At 40.6% G+C, this 19,246-nt stretch overlaps 1 protein-coding gene across 1 annotated transcript in view; it reads right to left on the reverse strand.

Moving 5' to 3' along the window:
• Positions 1–12,983, reverse strand: part of LOC135564295 (zinc finger protein ZFPM2-like) — a 301,401-nt gene extending 288,418 nt beyond the window's left edge. Inside the window, 1 exon segment of the mRNA XM_065008784.1 lies at positions 12,683–12,983. Within this exon segment, the coding sequence (XP_064864856.1) occupies positions 12,683–12,722 (40 nt within the window). The 5' untranslated portion in view covers positions 12,723–12,983.
• Between the last annotated feature and the right edge of the window lie 6,263 nt (positions 12,984–19,246).

The following is a 19,246-nucleotide window of genomic DNA, read 5'->3' on the forward strand; positions in this document are numbered from 1 at the left end:
GCCCCAGACCTCCTCCAACACGCCCACGGGGGGGAGACAGGCAGGGTTCCTGCACACGCGGCACGACATCAGTGAGCTGATCCCCAACCATCAATTGCCTGGCCATTTGCTTCCTGGCCCCGGCCACGGCTGGCGGTTGGGATCTGAACTCAACTTAGACACAGAGTTTCTGCATTTCACAGATGGCTGTGAGAGGCTTTGCGTTGAGGGGGTAGTGGGGTCCGTCGCCTGGACCCAGAGCGGGGCAGATTTCACACCGTGGTAGAGCAGCGCTAAAGCAGGCCGATGTTAATCCACTCACTGAGGGGAAGGCCTGGGGCGATTCCACTGCCCGGCCGCCGTCTCCCCCCACAAAGCCATAAATGGTGCATTATACAACTGGGCCTCAGACATACTGCTGATACGCTGATAGGTGGCAGACAAAGACCAAAGGAACCACAGGAACTGGAGCTGTAGAGGAGCACCATGCAGGTACAGTATGAACACACTCTCTCTCCCTCTCTCACATACTGTAGACCTACTGTAGGTAGCCGATACAATACCTGCTTAGGGGAGGCTTCTGTTCTGTTATTATTCATCACTGATTTAGGTCATGATGTTTTCAACGTCTTAGTTCAGGCTCAAGACAGAGCTGGACACTCTATGCTCTACGGTACAATACAAAAACTAGTGTTGAATCACAGTGAATACACACCTAAAGTTACCAGAAGTGTTGTAGAGTGTTTGAAATTATGAAAAGCAATCACAGGAATGAAAGGAGAGTGAAACATATAAACCTGGGGGATTGAAATAAATGACTGGGGAGAAATAAGGGAAAACGATAAGACAGCTGCAGCTAAAGCCCCAGAATGAGATGTTTTACATGAAACTAAGAACTGCATTTCAGATAAAAACAGCCACCCTGTTTAGACATCACTTGTAGGGACATTGGAAAGATATGAGTTGAACTAAAATGTTTCTGGGCAAAATGCTACAAATAACACAACAACTTCAGTATATTGGTCTTCACCCAAATAACAACATTGCCTGACAAACATCTTTGATAAATAAAGTTCATTACATTTTCACTGTGTATAATGGGGTTTTTATCATCACGCTTTGCCAAGCATTGCTGAAGCAGATTCTGACTGAGGATTGAAGCATTGTAAAGGGACACCATAGGTCCAACACATAGGATATAGTTATTATGTTCATTACAAATCCCTTTTATTCTCCTGGAGGAGTCTTTGACAAGAAGGTTGTCATTTCAACCACTTCAAATAAACAGTGGTTGCTTTCCCTAATGATGGCTGGATGGACGGTTTCCATTGTCTGAACATCTCTTTGGGCTAATCCATGTTTTGTCAGGTTAGTGGTTGTAGTCAATAGAGGAAGAATGGTTTTTCAATGGAAGATGATTAAAAGAACTGATTCATAATAGTGCAGTTTGACTGCTGTTATCATAGCCACTTCATTCCAAGTGAGACCCTGATGTTGAAAGCGTCCCCTAGACAAAGCTAATGGACGATAGAGTCCTGCATGTGTGTGTGTGTGTGTGTGTGTGTGTGTGTGTGTGTGTGTGTGTGCGCGCGCACGTGTGCAATATCACAATATCACATGAACATTGGCATCGTTGTGGCTGTCAAAAAGCATAGCCATGATCATTTTTCGATGACAAAACGTTTGATGTTAGTAAACAGTTGTACCTAAACGCTGCTGTGACTTCCAGACTCCAAGACCAGCTAACTGTATATAGAGATGAATTCACACTAGTCAAAGAGCAGTGGACTAAACAAAACCTTACGACTCCAACTTGGAGATCCAGTATCTTACCACATCTCACGAAGACTGAACTCTGTACTGGGACAGGATTCTCTGTTGATGGTTTTGGAAGGGATGATGCTGAGGATGATGTAGACGTAGAGGGTTGTGGTGGATTGTGTTTGTTTACAGTACCCATTCAATCATTAAATGTCACTGTTCCATGTTCACCCCCTCAGAAACCACAGCGAGAGTTGCTATAGTTTCCACCTCAAAGAACTGCCATGTTCTCACTGGTTAGCTGGTTCCTACTATGGTTCCACGTAGCATTATCAGATCCTGCTGACAAGAACAGATTTACCCCAAATGAAAGCTGGTGTTCATCTTATTCAACATTCCAAAGGACAATTCTATTGACATGACTGAGAAGGAAATGTTACAGTCTAGGGCTAATGCTGACCACAGGACAGTGAGCTATATTCTCCAACTATAGTCAGTCATTCCATAGAATATTACTAGCTATGACGGTATGTGCTGTCTTTCTTTACGAATGTTAGCAGCATTTCCCTGTTTGTCAAAGCAAAGCTGTTGAGAAAGAGAGAGAGAGAGAAGGAGAGGAGAGAAGCCCTTGACCTTTTTGTCCTGAAGATTTGCCTAGCTTCCCCTCACTCCAGTCTAGAGAGTGAAATCATCTGATCCTAAACTAACTGTCAACTGCTTGTGATGGTGGCAGAGACATCAATCAATCACTTTCCTCTACTTTCTTCCCCTGTTTTGCTCAAGCTTATCATCTGACCCAGTTGTTATCCTGTTTCAGAAGCTTAAGAAACTTCATTATGGTCAAATGTGTCTCTTTGGAGAAGCCCAAACACATGGTTCACACAGAGAGACCACGGTCTGCTCTGGGCTCTAGGTCTGTGTAGACCAGCATGTTACACCCACTAAAGCATCACCACCATTTCATCACGGGGACGGACGTTAATACCAGCCTTTTATAGAGACAGAATCAATAGTTTTCAGTTAGACTAAACTGGGACTCTAACTATCATGTCTTGAATGAGAGGATGCTTTTAGCGTTTAGCCAAGCTATCTGTGGTTTGGTCCTGGGGAATGGCTGATTGGTGGAACCTTGGTTAAAAAAAACACATCTGATATAATCTGGCAAAGCATTTTGCTCGGCCAAAGCTACTTGGTCACTGTCACCAAACCAGTCTTTAGTAATTACCAGATTAGAATTCTTTGAGATGAGATCCACTGCTGCCTGATTCTGAAAGGCAGGTAGGCAGTTCCATCACCATCTCACTTCATAGCTATTTGTTTGACATAGTTCAAACTGCTGGGGACTAATTACAGAACAGGAGAAATAACACTTTACAACCTGTCACTCTTCTCATCACAGCCAATCAGACTCACTTCTTCCTCCAATCTGATTTGCATAATCTCGTTTAAAACATAATCGATCAACATCAGCCAGTGACAATTGGCATATCATTCCATTATGAATATTTGCGTGCATCCAGGCTAATCATATGCAGATATGCCCTCTGATCAGGGGGATGTAAACTAGGCTGTCAACAGCCGTACGCGCTTTGCTACCACGCTTTGCTGCCACGCTTTGCTGCCACGCTTTGCTGCCACGCTTTTCTGCCACGCTTTGCTACCACGCTTTGCTACCACGCTTTGCTGCCACGCTTTGCTACCACGCTTTGCTGCCACGCTTTGCTGCCACGCTTTGCTACCACGCTTTGCTACCACGCTTTGCTACCACGCTTTGCTGCCACGCTTTGCTACCACGCTTTGCTGCCACGCTTTGCTACCACGCTTTGCTGCCACACTTTGCTGCCACGCTTTGCTGCCACGCTATGCTACCACGCTTTGCTACCACGCCTTGCTACCACGCTATGCTGCGAATCAAAACATAGCCTCTTTAAAATATTAACATGTTTTGAAGTTTGTTTTATATTTTCAGCACATTTGACATAAATTGTTTATCTATTTACAAAGCTTTGTCATTAGTGATTTTCCAGTGAACCCTTAGCAGTGCTGTGTGTTTTGTGCTGTTGGGCCCAGAGAAATGCTGATGTACAAATTGAACTGAAAGGCTTGCTACTTAATCCGCTGTAGCCACCTGTCCCTTAACTACGACGCCTGACGTGTTTTATCCTTAATGCCCAAGAAATGCTACGTTCTATCTTCCCCGGTTCTTGTCCTTCACAGCCTCGGCTAATTCCTGCCAAGAGAGAGACTTAAACGTAACAGCTAGCAACAGTTATAGCTTCATTTTCTGCCGTGCCGACTCATATCTTGGTCAAAACATTATGTTGACTAAATCGCCCCTTTTCAGCCTCCGAGTATGTCATGGAAAATGAAAACAAAGGACATTGTTGCTTCCTGTGAGGGTAAAGTTGTAGATGTTTGTTATTACATCATGTTCACAACTCATTTTTACATTCACAGCTGCTAGGCTGAGTCACTTCCTCTATCCTTAAGAGCCTGGATTCAACCAAACCTGCAGGAAACCAGTGCTAATGCATGACTTTATTAACACCATGGAACTAATAGCACATTATTCACACATTTGCCCATTGAAACAAAACAGAACTCATTTTGACTTTAATTGAAAAGTTTTCTCCCCCAAGAATATACACGGGAACAGTGGGAAAAAGTTTACTGCGAAACACATTCTGAATTGTAGAATATTCGAGTCCTTGAACATTCTGCTTTAGAATAGAACAGAGGTGTTCATCATCTAAGCTGTTTAAAAGCCCAAACAGAACCCATCATATCCATATTCATAACATAACATGACGTCAGACGACAAAAATAACTGCGATATTGGGGAGTAACCTAAAAAAGAAACTTAAATGAGCGATATCTCCAGCCATCGCGGCGGATAAACGCACAGTCATCACCAAGGTGAAAGGGAATTTACAAGTTAAATGAAAGAATTCATGATGTGTGGTGGCTCTTTTACTCCCTGGCTGTTTCCCCTCTTGGCAGGGGCCAAATAGAGAATGTTAAATGAGGCAATTGTGTCCCGAAGGCAAAAAGAGAGGGAGGAAAAGCATGTGCCTGTGTGCTCCTAGCCTGAGGACTATCCTCCTGCTGATGAGGTAGAGGCATGGTGTGCATCCCAAATGTATCCCCTATATACTGTAGTGCACTATTTTTGACCAGGGCTCTGGTCAAAAGTAGAGGACTATATTGGGAGTAGTGTACCATTTGGGCCAAAGTCATAGAGGGACCCAGCAGATCCCTACACCACCAGGCCAACTTCCTGTGAGACCAGACCCTGGTCCACCTCCCTGACACATCATGATGATGCGCAGACCCACACATGATTATATTCATATCATATCAACATGCACATGGCAAAGTCACATCCTGGAAAAACTGGCCATATTCATAATATACACAAAGCCTTTATCGAAACAAACTAGCCGACCGCTATGTTATCTACAATACAGTTTCTTAGGAACTGTGCACCATGATAAATGTGGCTGATACAGGGATATACCGCAATCTATCAATTGACTTATTATTCAATATGCCAAATTATATACGTGAATGTTTATGGTGTCGTGATGAAGAGAAGTGTCAGGATGTGTATAGACACTGGTCTGTAAACATTGTATTGTGTGTCTGACTTGTCATCCTATATTTATTCTTTTTTTTTTACCTTTATTTTACTAGGCAAGTCAGTTAAGAACAAATTCTTATTTTCAATGACAGCCTAGGAACAGTGGGTTAACTGCCTGTTCAGGGGCAGAACGACAGATTTGTACCTTGTCGGCTCGGGGATTCGAACTTGCAACCTTTCGGTTACTAGTCCAACGCTCTAACCACTAGGCTACTCTGCCGCCCCATATAGTGGGAAGGATGGCATTCCTGGACAGCCTGTGTCTGTAGCAGTAGGAACCGTGTCCCGCAGCAGCAGTCCCCTACTGTCAGACAGGTACACAGACATACTCCGTGTTGACACGCTGACACTGATAATCAAAGCCTTGTTTGGATCTTAAAAGGACGTACTTGAACAACAGCTGGACTAGAGGCCATAGCTATCCTATAATGGCCTTTGGAGAGTGATCAATATTCACATCTAAACATCTCTGTTGTGATTAGAATGCAGCCCTCTTCTTTTCTCCCCTCCCCGAAACAACAAGAAAAAAAAAGCATAAATCGATGATCTTAGAGTCTAAACTAGATTCCTAAGCAGTTTGCCACTCTCGGCAGCAAGATAAGATAAACTCTCTTTGACCTAAGAGATGAAGTTGCCATGACGATCAGGGAGTCCACTTTCTCCATTGATATTTTGCTGATGTAACAACAACTGGAACCAGATCCGGCTCCTGATAGCTGTGATTAATGAATACACATATTGATCCGTACAAACTAGAGACAAGGCTATTAACTCAAACGGCTGAAAGTCAATTGTTACCTGGGGCTCAAAAGGCATCACTTGATATCAAATCTAAATAAACTGAGGAACAAATTATTAGGATTTGTTGGGGCACAATTACCTATTTTATTTACAACAGCATGTAAATGAAAAGGGACGAATAGAAAAATAGATAGAAATTCTTTGAAAGGGACTGAGCGGTCTACGTAGCCAGCAGAGTAGCACTAAAACTGAAAAATGTTGTGATCAGATCCTGAAAAACAACCCCAGTACAACAATCCATGTTGAATAAATCCATTGATAACTATGAAGGAGCAGATAATGACTTGCAACAGTGAAGAGTCACTGGGATAATGGTGGTGGAATTACAGGAAAGAGGAAGACAAAGAGGAAACAGGAAATGACCTCCACCTTTTGAAACCAGCGACCCAGCGACCAATGCCCACATCTCACTGTGCTGTTCAAGCTGCACTGCAGCACCACTGTAACACACACACACACACACACACACACACACACACACACACTTACTCTCTCACTCACACACATCCACTCACTCACTCACTCACTCACACACACACACCAGCCATGCCAACTTCAGCTCAGCCTCCACTTCAGCTGGCAGTGTTTTCAACAAAGGAAACACACATCCATCCACACTCTACATTCCATTTCATAGTTGCTACGGTAATGTTATATCCGAAATATGGTCTGTATAAGTTATAACAGGTGCTTAACGTCAATGTGACATACAATCACAACAACAATACTTGAACGTATATAAATGTTAAATAAAATAGCCAGAAATCATGTGAAGACTGGAGACAGCCTGCTATTTGCATACATTGGTGGTGCAACATCAGTGCTTGAGAAAGAGAGTGAAGGCGAACCGGGATCCATCCGCCAAGACGACGAGGCAGCAACACAACACAAGCTGTTATTGGCAGGGAGCAGATGTTTGAGGGAAAGTTGGCATTCAACAACCATTCTTCATATGACAGAAATCTATGAGGAGCACAAGAGAGGCAGCGTGATTGTCAGGCGAATGAAAAAGAAACCCTTAAATACGAGAGGCTGGCATCCGAACACAGATATGATGATTCCCCCCAGAAACATCAGACTGCTTGAGTTGGTTTACAAGTCGCTTCAGCTGTCACAGAGGTCAAATAGAAGACAGCACTTCTACTAGGCAGATTACCTTTCATGACAGAGCACAAGCCTAAAGTTGACCACAATCCCCAGTCTCACACACACTCACTCACGTACGAACAAACACACACACACACACACACGTATACATGCACAGACAAGCAACCCCCCCCCCACACACACACACACACACACACAGAGAGAATGTTGGTCACCAATTCAGTAAACACTCCCCTTATCCCATACCAACCACTGTGAGTTGCCTGTGACAAATACTGCTCAAAGTTATACATGTATAAATGTCACCTGATAAACTGTATGCTGATGGATGATCAAGTCTTTCTGAGCAGTCAAAAAGATCTACACCCTTAAATATAATACAGTAGTTATCCTTCTAGAATGAACATATACATACTCATCACAGTGTAGTTTCATTTCTGCACAGTACAAGTTCTGCACCCCACTGAATGGTTTAACAGCAGAGAGGAGCAGTCCTGTATCTGGTAAAGGACTAGTTAACGCTACAACAGGAATTCACGAAGTCACAGGCAGCACCATGTACTGTAGTGAAGACAACAGTTAGGCCAGGGAAGAGTGCTAAGTCAATTTAATAAGCACATCTGACATTGGATGTCTCCATAAACAACACTGGGGGAAGAGGCTCCCTGCATCATCTCGGCTCATCTACACGCCAACAAACTTTGGGAGCAATTTTACAGAAAAATGACTCTGAGGGGAGGCGTTTTCCATTCAGCTCTGTTCATATCTCTGCCTTCCTATTAAGAATCAAAATGTACCCCTCAGTGGGAGAGGTATGGACACACCACACCATAACAATAGGAGCCACAGAGAGGTGGGAGGGGGGAGAGAAGGAGGGAGCCTTGAAGGAATTCACATATTCTCCTCTAATCACAATCCGCTGAGCATCAGCCATATTTCCATAATTTCAGTCAAATTTAGCTGATCTACTTTGGAGCGGCTAGCTGGCAATCTGGGCAATTTATTGGCATATTGGCACGGGGTGATAAGGCTAGAAACAACAACAGCTAGCAGCTGGCTCACAGAGATGGGCTGATAATATTGATATGTGCTCCCATACAAAACACCTCCACTATCTCCCCTTTCTATCAAACTCTTATTACAATAAAAGTGTATGGGTTTTTATCCCATTCTTGGGAGTGGAAGAGAGGAGAGGAGGGGGGATACAGGGACAACCCAGAAATATAGAGGAAAAAAATCAGATGTAACGTTTCAGAGGAAAAAAACAAGGGAGAAATACATAATTTATCACAGTATTATCGGGATATCCAGGCAGCCTAATCAAGGAGCACTGAGTGACTATTTTTTGCCTTATCATCCAAAGTGGTGGAAACGGAGAGGGAATTATCAGCCGGCTGCAGATTGCTGGGTTGGAATTTTAATGGTAATAATCGGGTTTCTGATGGTATATCTTCCCTGCTTATCTTTTCCATTATCTGTCCTTATCTCCCCAGTCATCGGAGCAAATTAATGGTGCTCTTTCAGCTTCGCCTTTTTATCACCGCTCAGAGAGCACCCAAGGGGAAAGAATAAGCAAAATATTAAAATACTGCATAAATCACAATTTTAGATAACGGCCCAATGTATGCAGGATGGGGGGGAAACTGCACCCAACAACCTTTTTGTCCTTTAGAATGACTGTCTGCGCTGACTTTCTGTGCATTGCCTGGTTCCTGGTCCTCAGGTATTTCCCTAGCTCCTAGTTCCTGGTCCTCAGGCCTTTCCCTAGCTCCTAGTTCCTGGTCCTCAGGCCTTTCCCTAGCTCCTAGTTCCTGGTCCTCAGGTATTTCCCTAGCTCCTAGTTCCTGGTCCTCAGGCCTTTCCCTAGCTCCTAGTTCCTGGTCCTCAGGCCTTTCCCTAGCTCCTAGTTCCTGGTCCTCAGGCCTTTCCCTAGCTCCTAGTTACTGGTCCTCAGGCCTTTCCCTAGCTCCTGGTTCCTGGTCCTCAGGCCTTTCCCTAGCTTCCGGTTCCTGGTCCTCAGGCCTTTCCCTAGCTCCTAGTTCCTGGTCCTCAGGCCTTTCCCTAGCTCCTAGTTCCTGGTCCTCAGGCCTTTCCCTAGCTCCTAGTTCCTGGTCCTCAGGCCTTTCCCTAGCTTCTAGTTCCTGGTCCTCAGGCCTTTCCCTAGCTCCTAGTTCATGGTCCACAGGCCTTTCCCTAGCTCCTAGTCCTCAGGCCTTTCCCTAGCTCCTAGTTCCTGGTCCTCAGGCCTTTCCCTAGCTCCTAGTTCCTGGTCCTCAGGCCTTTCCCTAGCTCCTAGTTCCTGGTCCTCAGGCCTTTCCCTAGCTCCTAGTTCCTGGGGTAGGACACATCGAGGCATCCTCTGACCTTTCTGTTTTTAACTAGGGCTTTAGGTCTTTCAACACTGTATCCTCACTCCTCACCTCTCATTAACAACATCTTACACACGACATAGTAAATCTGACACGCCTGGGTCACAGTGGATATGAGTTTGCTCACATCAAGGCAGTATTATCTTTGCTTGACAACAAAATTCAGAGGCATCCTCCTTGTGATTGGTTCTTACGCAAGTAGATTTAGCACATCATGCTAGGCTATAGTACACAGGTTTGTGCGTATTCCTCATAGATCAGCAATGCTTTCTCTGCTCAAAATAATCCTGAATAGCAACACATGCATACCAATTACACCATAATTATACAGAGCAGAATTATTTTTATTTTTTCTTCGTATTATTATTAAATTACAACAAACATCATTTCAATAGTTCCGTCTATATAAAAAGAGTCTTGGAGCGTTTGCATTTAATCTATAACCGGTAGGTTCATAATTCAGAACCATGATACCCACTTACAATAGGTAATCAGAACTAATTTTCTAAGTGTTCTTTGAAAATATATTCATAGGTATTGAAAATATATTTCCGACTATCAACTTCTTAACTTGCCTAAAATGTCTGAACATATGTTCAGTCTGTAAATTCCCAAAACAAGCTGTGACAGTGAGTGACAAGCGGATGAAGATCTTTTAGAAAATATAGACATTTGCAGTAATGTATTGCCATTTTGCTGATACTGCAAAACAAATAAAACTGTTTCAAAATCTTCATTGAATATATAAATACATTTTGTTGACAGCCATATACAGCGCAATCAATTACTGACTAATCGTAACAACTATTAAGTAAATTCCTCATGTAAAAACAGAATAATAATTTACACACACACAGACCCTGTATAAATAAAGTCTCTATTTCTTCATGTTGCTGTATCCACATTACCAATCACACTATTACAGGAATAAATATTTCATATATTGAAACAAAACAATATTTTAGATTTATCTAAAATAACTTGAGAGTGGACAGTACTCATTATTTTCTCTCATCGTGTCTATTAGTCTGACAACAATGAGAAATCCCAAAGGAGTCTCCTCCTACCTGCTCTTCAAATAAACCCAAGTCGTAGGACAAGGGATTCCCAGTGAATCAGCCCGAAATAAATGACATGGTCAATATAGAATAACCACATAGACAGTCATACAGCTAAATGACATGGTCAATATAGAATAACCACATAGACAGTCATACAGCTAAATGACATGGTCAATATAGAATAACCACATAGACAGTCATACAGCTAAATGACATGGTCAATATAGAATAACCACATAGACAGTCATACAGCTAAATGACATGGGCAATATAGAATAACCACATAGACAGTCATACAGCTAAATGACATGGTCAATATAGAATAACCACATAGACAGTCATACAGCTAAATGACATGGTCAATATAGAATAACCACATAGACAGTCATACAGCTAAATGACATGGTCAATATAGAATAACCACATAGACAGTCATACAGCTAAATGACATGGTCAATATAGAATAACCACATAGACAGTCATACAGCTAAATGACATGGTCAATATAGAATAACCACATAGACAGTCATACAGCTAAATGACATGGTCAATATAGAATAACCACATAGACAGTCATACAGCTAAATGACATGGTCAATATAGAATAACCACATAGACAGTCATACAGCTAAATGACAAGGTCAATATAGAATAACCACATAGGACTGTATTGCACAATAAGTGTATAGGTGGCTGTTGCAAATGCTCTTCAACACCACAATTCACTACACTGCTTATAACAAGAAAAGTATGATGAATACGGTGAATCTTTGCCAATACAAAATGAAAAAAGACACAATAAAAAGTCAGCGTTGTTTTCAAGTCTCTAAAGAGCAGAACTAAAATGCAACGTTGCTATGACCACTGTTAGTATGATACATTTCCACTGGGAAGCCTGCTAGGCCAGCCATTTCAATTCCACATTTGGAATTACATAAACACATTTCACAACTAGTTTAAAATCACAGGAAATAAAATCCATATAGATCAATTCTGTCTCATGTCACATGGTATTTCACTCAAAGCGTTGGTATTTGAAGTGATTGAAATAACCCTTGAATTATCAGAGATCCAGAGCCACATACTTTGTTGAAATAACAACAAGTACATGTAGTACTATTAAAAACACTGTCCATTGTATTTTACATATATATTTTAGTTATATTACCATGAACACTTTTCAGTATTTTTCAATGTATTTAACCTGTCCAGTTAGAAATGTGTATTAAGACAGTGACACAATCACTACCTACATTTTTTTATTTATTTGATTTATTTCACCTTTATTTAACCAGGTAGAACAACACATAAATCTGCAGAATGATTAGGGTTCATGCTATTAATGTAAAAGTTTTAATTTAGGTTTAATTTATCAATACAGTGTGTGTGTGTGTGTGTGTGTGTGTGTGTGTGTGAAGGGGGACATTACCCATTTGGTGTAGGTTATTCAGTACATCTGACATGTTTCCTTCATGTTGATTTATTGCTTAGGTTTAAGATGTAATACTTCATTTGTTTAATTGGAAACAGAATTCCAAAAAGACAGTTTGCAAAGGATATGCACTCTTTAGCTTATGGTGTGTAATGTCTGTAGATCATATCAGCACATTATAATAAATCACAAGAATAGATGTATTCTGATTTGCTTGACATAAATAATATGTCAAATATTATAAAGTAACCTATCCACTTTTTAGCAAACACCAAGCAAACTCCTACATCTGTAAAAACATAATTTGAAAAGTCAGAAGATGGAACGCCTTTCTCAGCAATAACCTATGACAGAATATGATTGATCAAAACCATAACTATTTTATCAATGAACGAAACTACATCAACAGTATCAATTAAGTCTGCGATTGCCAATTGACATCGGTGCCGAAGTGACTAGTCCCTCACTAACCTAATTTAACTTCTCCAACAAGCTTTAGTAGATAACAGGACAGCGAGGCTGTAAAACTTACGTTTAATTTGCCTGGGGTTGCTCTGCTTCCTTCGGGACATGCCTGCTCGGAGCTGGTCAGGAGATCCAGGTGTAGCACTGACTGATCGATAGGTTTTGGTTCATCCAAGCACCGGTAGGGTTTGTGATGGAAATTGAGAAAGAAAGGGTGACGAATTATGGACACTTTTTTTCATAGAGTATGTCGCTCTGTCTCTTTCCTTTCTCTTCCTCTGATCTGCTCTATTTCTCTCTAGCTCGCTCTCTCTCTCTTTCACTCACTCTTTCTCAATGGCGTTCTCCGAGATGAGGCTGCACTGAGTTGCGATCCGCACGGACTGACTGGGGAGGTGAAAGCGTTTCGCGCTTTTGTTTGAAGATAAGGTTTGTGCCTCCACGGGTACCGTAGACACCGCTTCTTAAACTTGACTTTTAGCGTGTGCTACCCGAATTGTGATATCATAATTGTTAATTACTAGTGGAATGTCACATTTTGTGGGGTTAGCCAAATAATACTCAAGACATTTTGAACCACCAATATTTGGCGCGGGGTTTGGATATGCGTTTCTGTCGGTTCATTCCAATTCCCACCATGTCAAACTTGAAAAATGTCTGTTTTAGTTTTTAGATTTTAAAAAAGTTAGACACTACTATATTAGTATGAATTTTTAGTTATCTTAATGATATTTTATTTGTCCATTTATGAAACCCAACTGAACACAACTCAATGTTATAGGCCGACTGAAAGCATTCACAGCTGTACCATTTTGCACACACAGACTCTTCTACACACACCATAGCCTTGTAATTGCCAGACAAGCTCGCGAGATCAGGCGGCTTGCGAAGCTACACATGCACCCCTTACCTTGTTCTGGACTCTGGCCAATCCGAACTATCCAAATATGACACTATAAAAGCCTCAAATCATTGTGTTGTAGGAAAAGAGAAGCACATTTCATATATATGTTGGATTATTAAAATTGCTTTGCAGACCTACTTTACAATGCAAAATGAGTTGACCCTCCAGTAATACTGCTGCTGTAGCCTACCACCTTGAGGACGTTTTTACCCCCCCACACACAAAAAAAAAAGATGTTATTGTCATCACTCTGACTTTAAGTAGCATTTCTTAAACATTCACAGAAACTAGAAATGTATTTCTTCAATTAGCCAGTTGAACTGTCAAGTAAGGCAAGCAAGTCGCCTGTGAAATGACCCAATCCTGGACTTTGAAATTGGGGTCTGAGACTAGGTTATAATTGAAAGGGTTAGCTAGTCAACTGTGCTTCATCCTAAAGGGATACTTCAGGATTTTGGCAATGAAGCCCTTTATATACATCCCCAGAGTCAGATGAACTTATGGATACTATTCCTATGTCTCTGCGTGCAGTTTGAAGGAAGTTGCTAACTAGCATTAGCACAATGACTGTAAGTCTATGGTAACTGCTAGAATGCTTGAATATACCATAGACTTCCAGTTATTGCGCTAATGCTAGTTAGCATTGGCTTGCGAAACTACCTCAAACTTCCTGCATGCTGGATGCAGAGACATACAAATGGTATCCATAAATTCATCTGACTCTGGGGATGTATATAAAGGGCTTCATTGCCAAAACCCAGAAGTATCCCTTTAAGGATGGAAGCATTTATCTGCTCTATTTCAGTTGGCCCCTGCCACTGCCTTCACTTTCCAAATCACAGTGACCAACAGTGGCAACCAAACACAAATCAACATCCCTAATTATCATTACATTTGAAATCAACCAGAGCTTGAAAGTCTATTTTTAGTGTAATTCTAGGTTGAATTCAGACAATAGCTGTTGATGACTTTGAAAATGCTATATAGGCCTAATTAACATCATTGATGATCGATAAAGTATGGTCACATTTCATTTGCTCTCTTAAACCTACCGTTTGTAATGACTTCAATAGCAACAGTGAATCTACAGTATTTCATTTTTATGTGGAGATCTCTCAACAATTGTTCTCACAATAGCACATTGGCAATAGTCAGTGACACATTTCATAGGTAAGCAGGGCTGGGCTTGGTTAAAACCCTGGATGGGAGACCAAAGGGTAGCTGTAAATTGATCAATTCTCCAGTAGATGCTGCCAAGCCTAATTTTGTTTACGTTAGTGGATATTATGTTGAAAATCTGACATTGCTTTAAAGGTACAAAATCAACATATTTTATGTTCTATGCTGAAATTTGGTTACCATGATGACATAATCCTGTGGTTGAAATTTCACCCTCAAAACAACATTGAAGACTTTGTTGAAATCCAATGTATTTTCCACATAGATTCCACGTCACAATACGTTTCCAAATTACATTGAAACAATGTTGATTCAACCAGTTTGTGCCCAGTGGGATGTGACTTATAGTGAGAGAAAAAGATTCCTGTTAACATGTCCTGCTACAAGCAGATAACAAGTTATGGACGAAACAGAAATGTGACATACCTGTTTGATAGTAACCCTGAATGATGCATGTGTCATCTACAGTATCTTCTCAACTTTTTGGCAAACCACTTTGGAACATTCTAATCTTTAAGGACATCTACAGTCATTTTTAAGACAGAACAGGTTAAATCAAAGTATTGTGAGATGGTTTACAGGAAGGTGTACCCATGGCGATAGGGGAACAAGAGACAGACTAAGTGCAAGGGCAGGGCAGCCACCTAAACTGAAGGCAAACAGTGAATCTGAGAAAAATGTCTTGTTCTCCAGCCAAATCTGTTGTAGGTAGATAAGTGATCATGTAATGAATTATTATCATAATGTTTTTGTTTTTCAATCACTTTGGCAAAATGTTCAGATGTAAGTGGTATATTTTCTAACTCTAAGTACAAAACTCTAAACTGATAACACGTATAATGCCCCCTATCTTATGTTCAGAACCTTTGATTATGCATTCATTGTGGTTTCACACATCTGTCCCCAATGAGTCATTCATGCAAAATAAACGTTTCCGTGAAATACCATGAGAACATTTTGTTTAGTCACCAATACATCAGATAATGATAGGCTCAGCATTGAGTCATTTTAACTACCATGTAATCCAATAGCAAAAAGTACAAGATACACATTTTAGAAATAGGGGTATTGTAAAGGAGTTGGCTACTGTAAAAATACAGAATGGTGTTGTTTTCCATTTCTGCCCCATGCAACATTGTACAAGATCACTTTCTTTTTTTTACGTGACTTGTCAACTGTTACAGTATCGCCTGTCTCTCTGCTTGAAATGATGCAGCTTACAGTGTAAATTCAGACACTGAGTGGAATACACTGTTATATAAAACCCAGGTATTTCAGCAGTGCATTGTACACTACACTATCATTTCAAATGGAAGCACATAGAGTGACTCTTTCCACTTTGACATTGTGAAGCACATTGGCTGATGGAGAATGATAATGAAGTATTTAAAGCCAAACCCATTTATGATTTACATTCCAACATAAATTGATGTCAAATTGATAGAAATGTACACTGTTCAGATATGTTAACTAGGGCACTACATAATTTTGGTACAGTAGTTATCAGTTTTCAGCAGTTTGATTAAGTGATAGTTAACTGTATTGGTAACAGAATACAAGAAAATCATATCAAAAGTAAAGTGAATATTGCATTTTGAAAGCAGATACAATGCAAATTGAAAGACTGATTTGGTGCAGTGAACGAGTGACTGTTAATTAGTTTGTTGTACTCAGTCAATTTCAAATGTGCTTAGAGCTTTGAAACATGAGCAATTTAGATGATCTGTTTAGATATTTGTGCTGTTATGTACAACAACTGTATTATGAAGTCATTTTTAGATATTTACACTACCGTTCAAAAGTTTGGGGTAACTTAGAAATGTCCTAGTTTTTTAAAGAAAAGCAATTGTTTTGTCCATTAAAATAACATCAAATAGATCAGAAATGCAGTGTAGACATTGTTAATGTTGTAAATGACTATTGTAGCTGGACTATTGTAGCTGGAAACGGCAGATTTTCTCTGGAATATCTACATAGGCGTACAGAGGCCCATTATCAGCAACCATCACTACTGTGTTCCAATGGCACGTTGTGTTAGCTAATCCAAGTTTATCATTTTAAAAGGCTAATTGATCATTAGAAAACCCTTTTGCAATTATGGTATTACAGCTGAAATCTGTTGTTCGGATTAGAGAAGCAATAAAACTGGCCTTTAGACTAGCTGAGTATCTGGAGCATCAGCATTTGTGGGTTTGATTACAGGCTCAGAATAACCAGAAACAAAGCACTTTCTTCTGAAACTCGTCAGTCTATTCTTGTTCTGAGAAGAGAAAGGCTATTCCATGCGAGAAATTGCCAAGAATCTGAAGATTTGGTACAACGCTGTGTACTACTCCCTTCACAGAACAGGGCAAACTGGCTTTAGCCAGAATAGAAAGAGGAGTGGGAGGCCCCAATGCACAACTGAGCAAGAGGACAAGTACATTAGAGTGTCTAGTTTGAGAAACAGACACCTCACAAGTCCTCAACTGGCAGCTTCATTAAATAGTACCCGCAAAACACCAGTCTTAACGTCAACAGTGAAGAGGCGACTCCGGGATGCTGGCCTTCTAGGCAGAAAAAAGTGATTTTCTTTCAAAAACAAGGATATTTCTAAGTGACCCCAAACTTTTGAACGGTCGTGTATAAACCATGACCACTGATCCTGACCTACAATGACAGATTTTTCACCGAGTTGGCTCGGGATTCAAACGAGAGACCTTTCAGTTACTGGCCCAACACTCTTAACCGCTAGGCTACCTGCCGCTATTATCGCATGAAAAATATACGAGATAATAACATAAGATCATTTAAAATAAAAACATTGAATGGCAAAGCTGTAAAACATTATCCTAAATATAAACCATCAACTTCGTGAATACCATTGGTGTTTAATATGAGGGTTTCAGAATCAAATATCCTTTTTTAATTTATTTTTTTACAAACGTACTACAATATGTATTTGTTGTCAATCTTTTGGGTGTCAAACTGGTGACAGTTGTGGAAAAAATCTATAGTTTAAAGAGTTGCATAGAGTTGCATATGCCATTGTTGATTCGATGTTTTTCGTCATTAATTAGTCTATTTTCTGTTGAACCATATAGTCTATCTACTAGGAACTCATGGACAATATGGACACAGATATAATAAATTAATACTATATATGAATAATAATAAAAAATATTCAAGCATAAATTACCAAAGTTACGATAGTTTGCCATATAGTTTATCTTAATTACCAAACTTACTGAAGATTACAGTAACTTTGGTAAATTACCGGTAGCTTTGCAACCCTAGTTTTGAAACAACTGCCATGTTGATGATCTGTTTAGTCTTGTACTAAGCGTTGTGGAAATGTACCACATACTTCTGAAAATTGCACCAAAGCGAGCGATTGTTATGTACAACACAACAATATAAAGTTATCATTTTGTATGTCAGGGTAAATGCAGCATGCTAGCGTGTTATTGTCTCATTTGACTGAAAACAACTTCATTTTCACTGAATACAATCAATTACATTTCACTGAAGGGAACACATACTGTGAAGAAATGAGTCTGTCTTTATAAAAACACCACAAATAAATATCCATGCAGCAAAAGGGTTCCCAGTGTGAACCAACCAAGCACCAAAATCCATAGTGATTTGTGGTATAGCAGGTGCGAGCAACAGTATTGTGAGAGAAGGAAAGTCAAATTGCCAGCTGAAGATGAATCTAACACAACTCCTAGATCCCCTGAGACTGAAGCTACAGTAGCGTTATAGTGATCTCTGCTGCTCTGCTCTTGCTAAGCCCTGGTGACTTGTTTGAAGATGGAGGGTTGACTGACTGACAGCTACAAATCTGTGAGAGACAGGCAGAGGAAGCTTTTTCACTGTCTGGACCAGATGGTTATGATAATTAACATGATAGTGTTTCCATCACTGGGGAAATCAATGACACAAGGTTGATCATATTAATAGGTGAAGGTATACAGTGTACAGACACAGTACAGTGCACTCATAATCTGATTACAGGGAGAGGGTTGATACGATCCAATGCTAAATCATTTGATTAGAACTGTCCAGTCACATTTGAGTATTGTCATTCACAATCACAGCACAGAAGGGTGTGTGTCAGGTGAGTTGGTTGCTTGCGTTCTTGTTTTAACTGTGTCTGTATGGCTCAGTACTATGCCTGAAAAGAAAAATACAGTATGACATATCTTCTAGTGGCGGCTGCTGCGGGAGTTAGGGATTGGCCAGAGAAGGTGAGGTATGCATGGGAGTGTGTGCGTAGATGGGTACGTATGTGTGTGAGTGTGTGTGTGTGTGTGTGTGTGTGTGTGTGTGTGTGTGTACGTGTGTAGGTAGTGGAGACAGCTGGAGGGTTTCAGTGCCAAACACGCCTGTCCTTCTGGCCTCAAATAAGAACGCAAGGACTATTTTGGTGAAAATATTTGGCACGGTACCAATGTTCAGGAGGGTGTAGATGTTTTATATTAATGTTTTTTCACGAATCCAAATGCCCTCTGAAATAAAAGCTTATCTATGTGGCCAGTTGTGGTACCAAAATTTTGTCACATCATA

This window comes from Oncorhynchus nerka, linkage group LG3 (genome assembly GCF_034236695.1).
Source record: "Oncorhynchus nerka isolate Pitt River linkage group LG3, Oner_Uvic_2.0, whole genome shotgun sequence".
NCBI classification, from domain to species: domain Eukaryota; kingdom Metazoa; phylum Chordata; class Actinopteri; order Salmoniformes; family Salmonidae; genus Oncorhynchus; species Oncorhynchus nerka.